This window comes from Drosophila hydei, unplaced genomic scaffold (genome assembly GCF_003285905.1).
Source record: "Drosophila hydei strain 15085-1641.00,03,60 unplaced genomic scaffold, DhydRS2 tig00000243-arrow-arrow-pilon, whole genome shotgun sequence".
NCBI lineage: Eukaryota > Metazoa > Arthropoda > Insecta > Diptera > Drosophilidae > Drosophila > Drosophila hydei.
Genome location: NW_022045693.1, coordinates 1,421,091 through 1,437,599, shown reverse-complemented (window position 1 = coordinate 1,437,599; position 16,509 = coordinate 1,421,091). Strand labels below are relative to the sequence as shown.

Sequence of the window (16,509 nt, the reverse complement as noted above, 5' to 3'; positions counted from 1 at the left end):
TGGGGTTGCGCAGGGTCACAAACAAAAATTTCCACACAAATTTTGTTTTTGACTATTAGAATTTTGTAAGAGTTTTCGTTCCGAAATAAACCAACCATAAGAAAAAAACCAATTGGCAAAAAACAAAAGGCAAGCGTGTCGTAAAAACTTAAAATAAATAAAAAAAATACTTAGCGGCGCGGCGTCTTGTGTTGCATGTAGCAAATTGAAATTGAAATTGAAAACATTTTCAAATCAAATATTAAGTAATACCCATTAAAAAAAAGCCCCAAAGCAGTGCCAAGCAAATGGCTAAATTTGACATCAAACGCTATTTTCGGCACGAAAGCGGGAAAAGCGGGAAATCGGTTGGCTTTGGCTTTTCCTTTTCATTTTCTCTATCTCTTTCGGTTAAGGTTAAGTGCAGATACTGCCACTAAACGTCCAATGCCAAGAATCTATTTGGCAACGGGGCCAAAAATAATTATATCTAGACTCGTAGAGTCCCAAAGCAAAACTATATTTTCTTGACAAATTTCGCAAAATTTATTCAATTTTATTTTAGTTCAAATGAAAAATGAAAACTGACAAATGTGAAAACTATGGAAACTGTTCACGACTTTTGGTGAGGGTGTGGTAAAAAAAAACGGAAAAAAATGGAAAAACCGGTTTTCCAAACTGTCGTTTTTTTGTATTCGAAAACCAATTTTCATGTTGGCCTAAAAGTCGAGCTGCGATCAGGTAGCCAAACACTTGAAGCGTTAACAACAAATAACACAAAACAAATAGTTAAGGCATATACAAACACACACCTATACACACACACACACTATCAAAGTAAGCAAATGTGTTGTGCGACATTTTCTTGTACAGTTTGTGTTGATACCCTATGAAAATGACTAAAATAGAGCATATTAGCTTTATGGGTCTTCACTTCAGCCAAGTTTAGATTCATTAATTCTGATATTTGTTACATATATGTATTTTATAACTTCTCACATATAATTTTTCTATGATAACCTTTACCATCCTCATTAAGACTCTTGGGGTTCCATTGGTTTTTTGAGCATAGCGCAAAGACTATAGCAGCTATAGAGCTCTAATATGGCTAGTGAATACTGTTTAAGTAGATAAATATTAAAATTAATTCCTTTTATTTATATTTCAGTCAAAGTATATGCAATTGTTCAATATAAAAACTTGAATATTCTAACTGCCTTAAAGGGAATATAAGGTTTAGTAGCAATGAAGTTATACGAAAGTTTTATATGAAAATCTTTTTAGATATAAATGTATATCTAAACGTATAACTGAAATAACTGTAGAAGGATACTTAGCCTTAGTCATATCCCCTTCTCTATATAAATATCACATTATAACACTTGAAATAGCTCATAAAAATTTAGGAATTTTATATAGGAATATAGGAAGGAATGTGGTCCCAGTAGAGCAGCCACGGCTATATATAATATATCGCTAAGCCCTATGGGGCATAGTTTAAAATTCTCTCGAGATAGTTTTAGAGTCACTTTCAAGGAAAGCTCGAGAAACTGTCTTTGTACCAGGCACTGGGCATAGCCTAGTCGTCTATGTCCCCTCGACAACATGTTGTCTTGCTTGTCATCTATTTATCTTTGGTTTTTACCAGCTTGTCCAAGGTTTAATGAGCCACAAAAGAAAACTGGGAAGCGAGCGTGTTTAATTAGTTCCAAGCGGCCTATTATAATATCTCGATCTTTGGGTTGTGGGAAGTCGCGTGCTGCAGTGCCTCGCGGCGAGTCATAAATCTGTATGCCAGGTGTAGGCGTGTCGTATGGGCGTGTGGGCGTGGCAAGTCCACTGTTTGTCCTAGGCCTTAGCGATTTGTTTAACTTATCTCAGGCCATGTACGACGCCAGCGAGAACAACAAAAACTTTTTAATTGTTCCACATTATATCATGCACAAGCATTAAATTCTCTTTGTTTTTTGTGAATTTGTTAATTCATTTGAGTGCCAGTTAATTATTTTGATTGCGCGCGTTTTAGAACGCGTGCAACAACAAAAAAGCCGAAAAACGCGTGCGATTTGCATGCGATTAGCTCAGAGGCAGAGAGAGTTAACTGAGTCAGCGCGGGGTCTGAAGAGCGGGCGAGGGGCAGTGGGTTGGGTATTACCACTGACAGCTGCCAACTGTTTAACCAAGCCCCACAATTTCGACTGCCGAAAAGAGAGTTCAGTAAACCTAGGCTAACAACAATATCAAAAACTTTCCAGCGGAAATCGTTAAAGAAACAAAAGATTTGCGAATAAGCTGGAAGAACAAGACGAAGCTTCAATACACTCGACAGAGATAAGGTGGAAATACTATTAAACTACATTTGTATATAGAACTTAAAACTCTTACAGAGACTGTATGATATAGTAGCTTAAAGTGAGTTTAAAGTAAGTATGAAAACCAAGAAATGAAAACTTTGATGTCTTTTTCTGATCGTCCAGAATTGGATTTGTGTTTGCTCTCGATTTATCAGTTGACAAATAAATTAGTATTTTAATAAGTCCAAATTTACACACCTTACCATAAAATATATTTATTTTTATTGAAGTGCTGTTAAGTTCAACAACATAGTTGAAATACTTTCAGCTAGTGTAAAAAGTCACACGCTGAAGAAACCAAAGAAGCTGAAGAAGAAGAAGCAGTGGAAAAAGCAACAATACAAAATGTTCCCAAAAACTTGATTAATGTAGTTAACCCCTATCCCCTAGCCCGCTCCCAAATCAAATTTCTGCGATTTTTCATTCATATGCATAAAGGTGGCTCACAAGAAAATTAGCCGGGAATTCGGCTAAGCTTTTTGTTGAGCTCATCAAAAAATAGAAGAAAAAATAATGTTGTTTTCATTGTTGTTGTTAGTCAAATCAAATGTCGTGTCAATGCGAGAGTCTAAGGCGTATCGAGTTTTTATATAACTAATATTAGACGATTATAAATAATAAGCGACAAACTGGTTTTCTCACACATAAACAAATAATATTTAAATTTTTTTCTTTTGTTTTGTTTAACAGTCAGTGAAACACTTGTGCACTTTATAATTATATTTGGTATTTGGTATTAATTAGCTTAAAGCTATACATTTTGTAATGTGATTTTGAGAACAGACCTATATAACTATTTAAAATGCACTCGAGAATAGCGCGTAATAGATTTCTCAACCGTTTCACACAGAGCGGGTAAACAGTCAAACGGGCAGAGTAACGTAACGCAACAGAACCGCACACGAACGCGTCTCAAATGAAACTGAACCGAAAGAGCGTACAGCACGAGCGTTTATAGCAAACCGACGCGTGAGAGCACTACGAGCAGCGGAGCTAGTGGCAGAGCAGGTCAGGCAGCTAAAAAGCAAGCAGCGCCGAGCAGAGCAATTACAGCAAAGGCAGAACAATAAGAGCAGAGCAGACAGGGATGCAGCTCAGAGCCAAGCAAGTGCAGAACCACAGAAGCAGTGGCAGAGCGTCACCATGCACTACACATTTCGAGCAGCGAAGAGAGCGTAAGCAGAGAAAGACCGACACAGCAGGTTTAAAGATAAACGAGACATGGCATGACTTGTCTAGATCCTTTCTTGGTATAATGATAATGCTGATGATAATATACAAAAAATTAAAAGAACAAAATAGTATATTGATAAGCTAAGGCATAACGAGTGCTTAAAGGTCTCACAATTAATCACAGAGATAATATTTGATAACAGGTATTTGATTTGCAAGCACTTGAGTGTACAAAATAAAACCTTTTTTGCCTGCGTAATTTTTGATACTGTCATATTTCTTCTTAATGTGACTTAATCGAAGCACTTGAGCTGCGAGTGCGTCACAAATGCTAATAAAAAACACGTTATTGAATTAAGATTTCAATTTTCTTAGACAAATGCTTCGTCTGGTAACTCATTTTGCTTGTCCATTTGAAGGAATTGCTCGAGCGCCAGTTGGAAATTCCAATTGGCCTCCTCTTGCAGGATGCGTGTACACCATTTGGGACGCAGTCCAGTAATCTCCTGAAAAATATACAATTTATGCTCCTTGACGTCGACAGAGCCTTCATCTTTTATAGTAGACTCTGGCTCCATTGTGGGCAACTCGACAAATTTGAAGGCGTCCCTGAGCTGCTTAGGCGATGGATTCATAATATTGAAACGTTCATTGATGATGCGCATGCGCCTAGCTCCTTTGCCAATGCCCTGTGTAGAAGTATAACAGAGGTTAGGTAACTCTCATAGTTGGTATTTCACTCCCTTACCAATCCAGTCTCCTCCACTCTGAGCACAAATTGTCTGCTAAAGGCGAGCAACAAATCTGGCTCATCGCGCAGCACACCGTTCACATTGATTACGGCCAAGTGGTCATCGTACTGCATCACATCCGTTTGCAACGAGATGTAATCATGTCGCACCTCTGGCAGCTGCATCAGTACCAGCATTATATCATGTTCACCCACATGCACACGACAGGTGTCCATTGAGTTCTTGAGCAAATTTCTGCTAAAATAATTGTATTTGTTGATCCTTTTGCATAGCTCATTCGTTGGCTTTGTGGGGTGAGAACGTCGTATGTCATAGCTGGAGGTAAGTGTGAATATGGAGTCCTTTGTGTAGTAGCGACTTAAATTAATACGTTTTTCCGATTGCTCAAATTCTCGTAGGAAAGGGCACAAGAACAGTTCGGCTGTTAGCTCATATGCAGCTGGATCGCATAGGAAATCCTTCTGAGACGTCAAGCCTGGCTTTGTGCTTAGATCCACGTCGTCCAGTCGTAACAGGCCTGGACATATATCCTTCACAGCTCTAATATACTCGCTGGGTAAGCTATATTTGCGGCACAAGGGATTTCCATGCAGTCGCAAGGATTTTAGAGGGATCTCGCTCAATGCACTCAGCTGCGATAGCTCATAGATCCAATTCTGACCGAGATCCAAAGCTTGCAAGCCATTCAGCAAGGATAATGTGCGTAAATTGTTGAGCCCCAAAATCTTATTGTTGCCCAAGCGCAAATCGATGCAGTTGCCCAGAAATTTGCGAGATGCCATGCGAAGGATGCTGTTAAGGATGCGCGGAGAGCTTAAGCAGACGGTGACATTCTCCAATCCTTCAGAGTTTTGGAATTGCTCCAGATTCAGAACACGATTGATGGCATTGAAGCGTTGCTGTAGGGCTTGTTCAATACATTGCTTGGGGTGGACATGTCCTTGCTTCACGATGCTCACATTCATGCGCAGGTAATAGGATATCGAGCGCTGATAACTGAACTCCTGCTGATCTGGCTCAAGTTGAGGAATCTTCATTTCCAGATTACAATTGTTGACCAGATGCTCGATCTGATCGAAGCTCTCACGCACCAAAAAACGATGTTCGCCGGCTTCAAACTTAAAAAGTAAAGAGTAAAAAGATTAGGATCCTTGTACACTTAACTTCCTTTGCCTCACCTTGTAGTAACAGGGATAAAATTCACTCAACTCCGGCGAAACCAATATAAAGAAGTAGTTAAACAGATCCTCTTTGCTAAACTCATGATTGGCATCGGGTATCTATAAGCATATAATTTATTATAGTTGAGACTTCTAGTATTACTCATATTCTACCAGGAATGCATGCCAATCCTTGCTGTCCTTGAACTGTGATAGCTTTGGCTTGTTGCTCCAATCGATGCGCACTCCATCGCACTCCACATCGATCTCATAGTTGAGCGGCGTATATAGTTTGTAAAGCTTATCAAAGGGTACGCCGTCCTGAAGTTAAAGTAGGGTGTATTGGTTTAGCTATTCATCGGTATGAGAATGAATATATATATATATGTATATCTTACCACAATTTTGAAATTGCCAGTCAAAGGCTTTAAGCAATCTGGATATTTGGAAGACTTTGTTACGGGATTATTTGCCAAATTTAACTGTTTTGCTCTCAGGCGTTGTAGATCACTGCAAAGCCGCTTAGCGGAGCTTAACTGCAATTGTTAAGCATTACTCTTCAAGCACGATTATGCATATATATTTAGCTACCCACTATATTTCCAGTTAGATCCAACAATTCATAGTCCACATCACCAAAGATTCTCATGGGTCCCAGATCGCTGAGTTGATTGTGGGCTAAACTAAAGCCTTTTATGGCACGTCGACGATCGTCGTTGTTGTTTATGGTAGAGCAGACCAGGTGAAAGGTACCTGAATTGCTTAATCGAGCCTCAAAATACTTAAAATATGGATGAGCGCTAAAGTTGCTGAGATTCAAAACGTTTTGCACGCCTTTATATTGCTCCAGGCGACCCAAGAGACGATCGACTACCTGCCAATAAATAAATATATACATTTTATTTATGTTGGACTATATATATTTTACCTGAGATATGACGAATGGAGGGGATATTTGATTTCTTTGATTTTCAGCCACGTTGAACCACACTGCCAATGAGATCTCTGCGCCTGTGGCGACGCGAATGCTCAAGCCACGATTGAAGAACTTGTCCAATGCCGGCTTACAGGCGCGAACCAAAAAGCTGTCCACATGCGAACCACACTGCAAAGTCAGCAAAAACAAAATTTACAAAAAAGAATCAGTAAAAAAACGCGTGACCACAATATTTCCTCTTACCTGATAGTTCAGGGGAAAGAAGTGTTCACCCTCCACTGCATCGAAGAGGGCATTCAGTATCAGCTCTTTGGGATTTGCGGTAAAATTAAGCACCCCCTCGTGATGGACGCAGAATTCGATCCAATTCAAGCCGGGACTGCCGTCATAGTTTTTGCACTTGTAATACCTACGCGCAGATCTATATTGCAACACTATGGGCTGGTAATCATTGCCACAGTCTACTAAACGATCCTGTGCTGCAAATATTTCATTATTTTTATATTTATTATATAAATGAAGGACATTTCTTACGCAGACTTCGATTCGCCTTCATTTCGGTAGCTTGACAGTCAACGATAGCTTAAATTATCGAACCCGACAAGTAATCGGTAAAACAGCTGTTGAATGCAAGCTGTAGCTTTGCTTGTGCAGCGCTTGGAAGCTGAATGCACGTGGTACAAATGTATCAGAATTGGTACAAAATATTTCGTTAAAAATTATTCATATGCAAATGTATGTTCTAATTTGCAAAGGCTTAAAATTTCATAAATATTTATCATTAAAATCCAAAAGCGTTCACTTTATCATAGAATTGTGCCAATTTGATTTAATTGGTACAATTTCATATAATTCTTGGTACATGATATTTTTGTATGGTGGCAGCCTTGCTTGTATGCCAACTAAGTGAAACAGGAAAACCGATCGATAAGTTTAAGCTGCTGTTCAGCTTGAAATTCGCAATATTATTTACTTAAAACAATATATTTATTCTTATTGTCTACAACAGAGTCTTTCAGTTTATATATGTAATTACTTCTTGGTTGACTTCTTCTTTGCGCTAGTCTCCTTTCTGCCCTGATAGAGTCCTGTATAGTAGCCAGACATATACCAAGCCGTCAACATGGCTACAAAATCCTGTTCCGGCTCACCATCCATAACGCCAGCGGGCGTAAACATGGGTGGCACAAGAGGCATTGGTGGCATCACCAAGCCAGGTGAAGGACCAGCCATTCGGCCACTCGTTGACGCCTTGCTTTTCGATCCGGACTTTTTGGCAGTCTTGGAGCGCTGCTCAGGCTGCGCCTCCTCAGCCTCTGCGCGTTTAGCATAAAGTATCTGTTCGCGCCGCGCCTTACTACCCCAACTGGGTAGTAGATCAGTCAGGAGCACCTCCTGTTCGTTTTCATAGCCCACATAGCGTAGCACGCAGGTGCCCGAATTCACATTGATAGACATCACTGTACCTTCGTAGTCCAGCCCATCGGTATATGTGGCACGTGCAAAATCTCCAACTTTGAAAACATTATCCTGCTCCTCTGCCTCTTCCTGCAGTTCCAAATCGAGATCTGAAGTTGAAGCTGCTTCATTTTTTTCGGCTCCATTTGGCTCACGCGTGTTGGTTGAATCGGCAATGCGGCGTGCCAGCGTCTCTCGTGCCAAGTTGATAGAGTCATCGTATGCCTTGATCAAAAGGCTATCCTCCCAAATTACTTGCTCATCAGACATTTTTAATGCAATTTTTGTGCGGAGTTTTAATTGAATTTACTGTGAAAATTCGAAATGGATGCGATTAAGTCAATCGATATATTGTGCTAAATATCGATGAAAACAGAGTTGCCGCTACATTAAAAGTTCACTCCCAGTGAATGGTATAAGTAAAAGAAGCAGAGCAAAAGCGAAAATCATTCTCAGCTCGCAATTTCGTGTTTTATTTCAAATAATTATACAAAATAATAAAGAAAAATGGCTACAGTGGAAGCGTTGTACAAGGAATTGTGTGCTGAATGGACTAAACGACCTCCAAACACGCCACGATGCGGCCAGCTGCTGGAGCAGCTCAAAGTAGCATTAGTTAAAATGCAATTTCTGCCCACAGACGGCGGCGATGCTCAAAATTCGAAGAAGCAACTTATATTGGCTCGCTCCGTGCTGGAAATCGCCGTGGAGCATAGTGTACTGAGCAAGGATCTACTCGCCTTCGAACGGTATATGTCACAGCTGAAATGCTATTATTACGACTATGCCAAAATAATTGGCGAGTCTGACAGCAAATATAAACTGTTGGGCCTCAATCTTCTTTACCTGTTGTCCGGCAATCGTGTCTCCGATTTCCATACCGAACTGGAACTATTGTCGGTTGACATAATACAACACAACCAATATATACGGCCCATACTGGCCTTGGAGCAATATATCATGGAAGGACGCTACAATAAGATATTCCAAGCAAAATCGTCAATGCCTGCAGAGGTTTATAATTATTTTATGGATTTATTAGTCGAAACGGTGCGCGATGAAATTGGTGCCTGCATTGAGATGTCCTACGAGAAAATATCGGCCAAAGATGCTGCGAAGCGGCTGAATCTCCGTGTGCCGGATGAAATTAAAGCGTTTGGCGAGAAACGTCAATGGAAACTGGAGAGCAATGGAAATTACAGCTTTACCGATCGAAGCATTAAGCCCAAGGAGCTGTTGCCCTCGGAGGAGCTGGCCGAGCAGGTGCTTAGCTATGCGCGCGATTTGGAAATGATAGTTTAAGTTCCCAGAAAATTTTGTAATTATACTGTAATTAAAAAAAGCTTAAATAATACATTTAATAAAGTAAATGTTTATTTAACTTAATAGTGTGACCATTTATGACAATATGTGCCCGTAGATTATTCGATTTTCCTACCACAAATTCATCGTTAGAATTCGTTAAGTACGAAATCGATAGTTTAATGCTGCCGCACATCACTAACTTGTGGGAACGAACGGGTGGAAGAAAATAGTCGCTCGCTCGCTGCGATTAATTGCTATTAAAATTTGTTAAATAAGTTAAAAAGAAAACAAAGCTATGGCCTGCAACGCTAGCAAGACGCATCTGCTGCGCTCAATCGCCGTAAGTTATATGCATTATGTGAGCTGTTGCACTTAACCAACAAATTTGGATCGATGCAAAATTTTTTTGCGTTCCGTGTTACGTAAAACGAAAAGTTTGTAATTTTTGGTTTGTTTATGATAGAAACGCGGTTATGCGACCTGCCCACGCCTCGTCGGCGACACATCGCCCATCGCCGTCAAAGTGTTGGAGAACAAGCTGGTGGTGGCCACAGCTGAGGCCTCGGTGCCCGTTTCGCGTGTCTCCATTGTGCTACGGTAAGCGCCACGCCTACTGAAAGAGGCCGTATGTTGTGGTTAATAATGTTATTCGCAGTGCCGGCTCACGTTATGAGGCGTACGATACACAGGGCGCCTCGCATTTGCTGCGTCTGGCTGGTAACTTGAGTACCGAGAGATCGTCCGCCTTTGCCATTACACGACACATCCAACAGGTAGGCGGCAGCTTGACCACCTGGGGTGATCGCGAATTGGTTGGCTATACCGTTGAGACCACCACTGATAATGTGGAGACCGGTCTGCGTTATTTGCAAGATCTGCTCCAGCCCACTTTCAAACCCTGGGAAGTTAAGGATAACGCCAAGACCTTGTACAATCAACTGGATGCGGTGTCCAAGGAGGTATTTATATAAATATAGATATTATATATTTGAGGAATCGTTTAATAATTATTTCTTCTCTTGTAGGAGCGCGCCATTGAGCTGGCGCACAAGGCCGCCTTCCGCAACGGTCTGGGCAACTCCATTTACATCCCACGTTTCCAGCTAGGCAAAATCTCTAGCGAAAGTTTGCTCCACTATGTGGCCAGCACCTTTAACGCCAGCACTGCTGCCGTTGTTGGCGTCGGTGTGGAGAATAATCTGCTCTCTGGCTTCGCCCAGAATTTGATTTTCCCCAGCGGCGGCGGCGCCTCGAAGAGCAACAATAACTACTATGGTGGAGATGCACGCAAGGATACTGCAGGACATCGCGCTGTGGTCGCTGTTGTCGGCGAAGGAGGCGTTGCTAGCAACCAAAATGAGGCTTTGGCATTTGCCATATTGAGGCAGGCACTAGGCGGCGGCGCTGCCACCAAGCGTGGCAAGTCTGCCGGCGCTTTTGGCGAGGCAGTCAGCTGCGCTGGTGACGCGCCTGTGTCATACCAAGCCATCAACAAAACCTACTTAGATGCTGGACTCTTTGGCTTTGTTGCTTCCGCCGATAGCAAAAATATTGGCAAAGCAGTTGAGTTCTTGGTGCGCGCCTTGAAATCTGGCACTGTGTCCGATAAGGATGTGGCTCGTGGCAAGGCGCTGTTGAAAGCACGCGCTATTTCCAACTACTCCTCCGACAGTGGATTAATCAAGCAAATCGGTCGCCAGGCAGCCCTAACTAGAAATGTCCTGGAAGCTGATGCATTGGTGGCTGCCATCGATAGCGTTTCATTGCAGCAGGTGCAAGCGGCAGCCAAAAAGGTGGCGGGCTCTAAGCTCTCGGTCGGTGCCATCGGCAATCTGGCCAATGTGCCCTACGCTTCCGACTTGGCTTAAGTAGTTAATCTTGTAAAAAATGTAATTTAAAATAACCTGCCTGGAGACATATAACGAAATAAAACTCTGTTGTCATTCACGATATCGAAAGTGAGTGTTTTCTGTGTGGTATATATATATATATCTACTATATAGTCTAGCTTAGCTGACGTGGATAATGAAGCGCTATTTGAATTTTCAGTTTTTTTCTGTATATTTGTTAAACAACTTTTTATAATACATATTTTTTTTATATATAAACATAGTTAAAAAATGCAAATTCGGCATTTGCCGAATTTGAAATGGCCTTGCAGCAGATAAATTTGATGATATATGTATACATTATATATATATATATATATATATATATATATATATATATATATATATATATATATATATATATCTGTATACTTAAACAAAAAGGTAATCTTAATTTTTGAAGCAAAAAAATAAATTAACTTTACCATATAATATATAGGGATCTGTTTTATGATTCTGATTCGATATTGAGATTTAAATTAAAGGGGAAATATTGCAATAAATAAAATTCATAAAAGATCTGGAATATACACACAATATATATATGTTTATATATTGAAATAAGAGAGATATATATAAATACAAATTATGAAGGTATATTGATATTATTTAAATAAAAATCGTATTTGGAAAATGTATTAAGAATATTTTCGAAAATCAGGAAAAATGATTTTTTCAACTGATAGTTTCTATAAACACTATATAACAATATAAATACATATTTTAGTTACTGTCTTTAAGGCACTTTGGAAAGCTAGAAAACATTTCTTAAGGGATTTTGTAAACGAATTTAGAAAACAAAAAAAATATTTTCGACTTATAAAATTATCGTAAAATTTAACTGTCTCTGATCTATAGGCAAAGCGTTAAGTGTTTGGCAGACGGACTTACGACTATACAAGCTTAAAATTTGATACAGATTATATATATTGATATATATGTAACCATATTTGATAGATTCAAAAAAGTTTACTATACAAAATTGATATACGAGTAAATACTACATGTATTCAAATATATATAAATAATATATAATATACATATATAATGCGCGCTGCAAAGTCATTTTAACACATTTATAATATACACATCTGTAAACATTCCATAAACATTTTAGCAAATGCTTTACAGGCATACAAAATGGATTATACATATATCTGCTATGCAAACAGATATATATATATATATATATATATATATATATATATATATATATATATATATATATATATATATATATATATATAAATAACTCCCATACATATATAGTTACTGTAACCTGCTTCCTAGATAAGCACCACAATGATAATGGCCACAAAGAGCGATAAAATAACCAACCAATAGCCCCAGGTGCTATCCTTTCTAGTCACCTGGCCAATGGTGCGTGTTTCTCGCTGCACACCCGCTTCTACGCGATCCATTGTATTGGCCAGATTGTCCAGTATATTATGCTGATCGTCCACCTCGTCGTACACCTGGGTAGCCAGCTGCCGCTGGCGAGAAATAGTCGCAGACAAAGCCTCCAGTCCACGGTCCTGTTGCTCAAGTATTGCAGCCTGGGTTAGCTTTAAACTGGCGACATCTGTGGGCGGTGCAATAGCGGCTGTCGTGCCCATTTGCTGCCAAACTGAGCTCGAGCTGGATGAGGGGTATGCGCTGTTGCTGTTGAGTGTGGCATCTATGCTGCGTAAGTCGGAATTGAGTTTGTCGTAGTTGATGCGACGCTGCTGCAATTCATACTCTGGACAGGATTCCCAGGTGATGGCATTATCCAGCACCACCTTGAGATGTTTTACATCCTTAGCCAGTTGCTCGCGACTCGTATCAATGCTGTTCGTTAGCTTTGCATATTCCGGAGTAGCGACGGTGGCGTCCAGCTGCCTGCGCTTATGAAGCAAACCAAGCAGCTGATGCCGCAAGCGCTCGCAGCCCTTATACTCGATGTCCCTGTAAATGTGCATTCAGCACGGGCTATGTATAATTTATCTATAAATTTACATTACACATACCATGAGTCATGATCAACAAGCGACATATTTGTTTCAAATTATTACCGCAACCACTTAGAGCATTTGTAAGCGTTCTCATAAACTTCTGCCAATAGCGTTTTCTTTCTTCTTCTGGTTTTGTGGCGGCTCGCAATCAGCTGTTCGGTTAACAGTGGGGCTGTTATTGAACATTGTATGAAACACATTTCTTTACACAATTACAGAATGTATATTTGAAAACAAAAAATTACAATATTTCTTGTCAAAATATATATTTTTATCATATCAAACTTATTTTTGCAATTCATAAATTCGAATTACGTTTTCTTAGCATTTAACAGTTGCATAACTGCAACAGCGTTGGCAGTTTGGCTACCTTTCCGTCAGTTTTTGGCTTGTTTTGGGGCAATCATTTTACGTATAGTTTGGTTTGCCTAAGTGTAAAAAAATCGGTAGTAATTCGTATCGTTTAAACATTTAGTTAAAAAAATGATTTTATAATTCAATAAATATTGATTAAGTTAATATCTACCAAAACTAGCTATTTTACTGACAAGAAAAAGTAGGACGACAGAAGATTATGTTAACAGAGAAGTGGTAAGCAACAGCTGTCAGCTGTTTGTCCGCTTTTATCTAACAGAGCAATCATATAGGCACGATTATGCTTTAATTATGTATGACACACACTAAATAAAACGTTTAAAAATGTTACAATATACACTGTACAATATCAATAATTTGTATATATCGATTTACATTGTCATGAATTAACTTTAAGTGCACATTCTGTAAGTAGCATAAAATCTGCTAAAATCTAACAGCAAACGGCAACATCTGTAAATGTAGTCCACAATTTCCAACACTCACGCACACTGCTGTACAACCCAACACTAGCAACCAAATCATTATTTACGTTAAAAATAATTCCGTGCTGTGCCGTGCCGTGTGTGTGGCTGCGTATTCGTTTCTTTGCCACAATTTTGAATTGAAAATCACCGTTACACATAACCGAAACAAGCCCGTTATCCAGTTAAAGTAATTAGTCAAATTCATATAGATTGAAAATCAGCCAAAAAATTTGTTACGTCACATGAAAATTTCGGTGCGGAAAAGTGCTTGCATGTGTGCGCTGATAACTGTAACTTTATTATAGGCGACGCGCGGTGCATGTGCTGCAACTAAAAGAAACACACGCACACACACATATGCTGTGTAAATGGTACATACACATATAAAATAGGAATGTTAAAGAGCGTTTAATTTAGATTTAGGTGTTTTGTTATTATTGTTGGAGGACATACAGTAGTCGGTGCTTAGACTTTCATTTGGATGTGAGATACTTTCGTTATTTTTAAGGTAGCCTCATATTCACTTGTAATTGTGATTCGTAGGAAGTAAGATCTCTAGTAGTATAAAAATAAAAATAAAATAGTGTAATTTCAACTTCAAATCGGAACGCAACATAAGACAAAACAACAACACACTCGAAAACCACCAATTAACATCATCAACAACTACTACTACTACTACTACAATAACAACTACAACATTTAACCGTTAACCGTCGCGCATCCGTCAAACTTCAAAACCGTTTTCTTACGCATTGAGTAATAAAAGCAAAAAAAAGAAACCCAAAAGGAAAGGAAAGAAGAACGTACCTAAGTAACGTATCAAAAACGCGTCCTCCCTCTGGTATATTGTTTATGTGTGTGCGAATGCAACGACAACAAGAATCTCGTTTTAAGCAACAAGACGTAACGTAACGCTGCGTGTAACGGTAAGTGTGGGCTAATAGAGGGGGAAACATAATTTTGCTTTTTAACTGCTTTATTTTTTGGGGGAATAAATGCAATTGGTTGTTTGGCGAAAATTCTATGCATGCAACTCGTTTTCCAGCACGCACCTCGTGTGGCTGCTTCTGTGTATGTGTATGTGTGTGTGCCTTTGTATGTGCATGCAGGGGAAAACGTGTATTTGTAAGAAAAACCAGAAAATCGAAACCGGGAATTGGGTCAGTATGTCAAACGCGAGAAGGGGGAGAGGAAGAGTGGGAAAGGTTCTTTGCTTTGACTCTAAAACTCTGCTGGCTAAAACGGGTATTAGTCAACACTTGACGCTAGACCATCCAACAGCATCTGACTATGCAGCTGTGTGTGTGTGTGTGTTTGTATCTGTGTGTACATGTCTGTGTTGCTGTCTGATTGTCATTCGCGCGTGGTTTTTCTTATGCTTGACATTTGGTTGCGCTCACTCGCGCTCTGCTTTGCTCTTTCTCTTTCGTTGACTTGCTCGTTTTTTCGGCCAGTCGGCTCAGTTGATCTTGCATTGTTGCGACGCGTCGACGTCGACTGCGGCTGCGACGCATTTACCTTGAGCGTGCCTGCACTTGTCACGTCTCTCGCTCTCTCTCCCTCACTTGCTCACTCTCGCTCGGTCGCTCAGCGCGTTTTCTTATTGGATTTCGTGAACTTCTAAAACTGGTGGCAGCACCTTTCGAAACACTTAACTGGCCAGTTAGGCGCCCGGGGTCCGCTTTTCATGTTTGCTAATAAAATTATTACAATTTATCCGACTGTTGCTAATGCGTTTTAAGGTCGACTCTGCCTAGACTCTGCCTCTACTTGGCTGCTGACCCATTAAAACGTCTTTCACATGATACGCGCCGCTTACATTTCGCGGTCCATTTAACAGTGCTCGCCGCTAGAGAGTGACAGAGGAAGGCGTGGAGGCGGGCCCGGTTGGGATTTTGTCTAGGTTAGGCTCGTCGTTGATTTGTGATATATTCTTTAGAACTGTTTTTTTTACTTGTCGACTAAGCAAAATAAAAATGTTAAAGAATAGTCGACTATGATATGCTCTGTACTGTTAAATATTTGTTACTAATTTAGCATAATATATATTTTATATTCATAATTTTGCTCGAATTTGCATTTTAATGATACATTATATATATTTCCTTTCTATTAAGTTGATTAAATGCATTTCACTTCACACTGTTACACATAAATACTCACACACACACACGTTTGTACATACATACACGATACCCTTGTCCAATAATAAACAACCAGGAAGAGTGAACAGGCTAGTGTGCCGTAACGGGCTGGCAAAAGAGGGAGCTAGAGCAAGGGAGAGGCATATAGCTCACACACACACGCACTCAAACGGGCGCACGCAAGACGACGTTTGCTCTATTTAAGGTTGCTGGTTTACTAGTTCAACTAGGAATCGTTTCCTGTGTGTGTTTCGCCCACGCACATGGCAAAGTTCGCTCTCTTGCATGCTCTTCGCAATCATTGGGGCTGTCCGAAGAGAGCAAAAGAGAGCGCTGCTGCTGGTGCTGCTGCCGCTTTGGGGTTGGCTGATTTTCGCACTTAAGAGCGAAAAGTGGCTTTGATTTTTTGTGATTACAAAAGTTGGGTGTGAGAGCGGGATATGTGCGGCCGACATATTTGCATGTCGCTCTCCCGCTCTTGCAAGAAAGCATGCGGGATACAAGCAAAATGTTAACCTA

At 40.0% G+C, this 16,509-nt stretch overlaps 5 protein-coding genes across 5 annotated transcripts; 2 read left to right on the top strand and 3 right to left on the bottom strand.

Moving 5' to 3' along the window:
* Positions 1–3,076: 3,076 nt before the first annotated feature.
* Positions 3,077–6,949, bottom strand: LOC111597775 (nuclear RNA export factor 2). Its single transcript, XM_030223608.1, has 9 exons — positions 6,890–6,949; positions 6,599–6,834; positions 6,347–6,523; positions 6,014–6,292; positions 5,817–5,954; positions 5,593–5,739; positions 5,437–5,538; positions 4,255–5,376; positions 3,077–4,195 (listed from the first exon to the last, which is right to left on the bottom strand). Exons 1-9 carry the CDS (start codon positions 6,909–6,911, stop codon positions 3,878–3,880), a joined length of 2,541 nt encoding a protein of 846 aa, XP_030079468.1. The 5' UTR covers positions 6,912–6,949; the 3' UTR covers positions 3,077–3,877.
* A 387-nt stretch (positions 6,950–7,336) lies between these two features.
* On the bottom strand, positions 7,337–8,179 carry LOC111597772 (survival motor neuron protein). The gene has a single exon (XM_023312632.2). It carries the CDS (start codon positions 8,081–8,083, stop codon positions 7,388–7,390), a length of 696 nt encoding a protein of 231 aa, XP_023168400.1. The 5' UTR covers positions 8,084–8,179; the 3' UTR covers positions 7,337–7,387.
* Positions 8,180–8,226: 47 nt separating this feature from the next.
* On the top strand, positions 8,227–9,153 carry LOC111597771 (26S proteasome non-ATPase regulatory subunit 8). The gene has a single exon (XM_023312631.2). The coding sequence runs from the start codon at positions 8,321–8,323 to the stop codon at positions 9,113–9,115; it is 795 nt and encodes a 264-aa protein (XP_023168399.1). The 5' UTR covers positions 8,227–8,320; the 3' UTR covers positions 9,116–9,153.
* A 135-nt stretch (positions 9,154–9,288) lies between these two features.
* Positions 9,289–11,087, top strand: LOC111597770 (cytochrome b-c1 complex subunit 2, mitochondrial). The gene is made up of 4 exons (XM_023312630.2): positions 9,289–9,458; positions 9,582–9,715; positions 9,774–10,077; positions 10,144–11,087. Exons 1-4 carry the CDS (start codon positions 9,414–9,416, stop codon positions 10,984–10,986), a joined length of 1,326 nt encoding a protein of 441 aa, XP_023168398.1. The 5' UTR covers positions 9,289–9,413; the 3' UTR covers positions 10,987–11,087.
* A 974-nt stretch (positions 11,088–12,061) lies between these two features.
* On the bottom strand, positions 12,062–13,230 carry LOC111597778 (syntaxin-8). The gene is made up of 3 exons (XM_030223645.1): positions 13,017–13,230; positions 12,254–12,954; positions 12,062–12,191 (listed from the first exon to the last, which is right to left on the bottom strand). Exons 1-2 carry the CDS (start codon positions 13,040–13,042, stop codon positions 12,294–12,296), a joined length of 687 nt encoding a protein of 228 aa, XP_030079505.1. The 5' UTR covers positions 13,043–13,230; the 3' UTR covers positions 12,062–12,191; positions 12,254–12,293.
* Between the last annotated feature and the right edge of the window lie 3,279 nt (positions 13,231–16,509).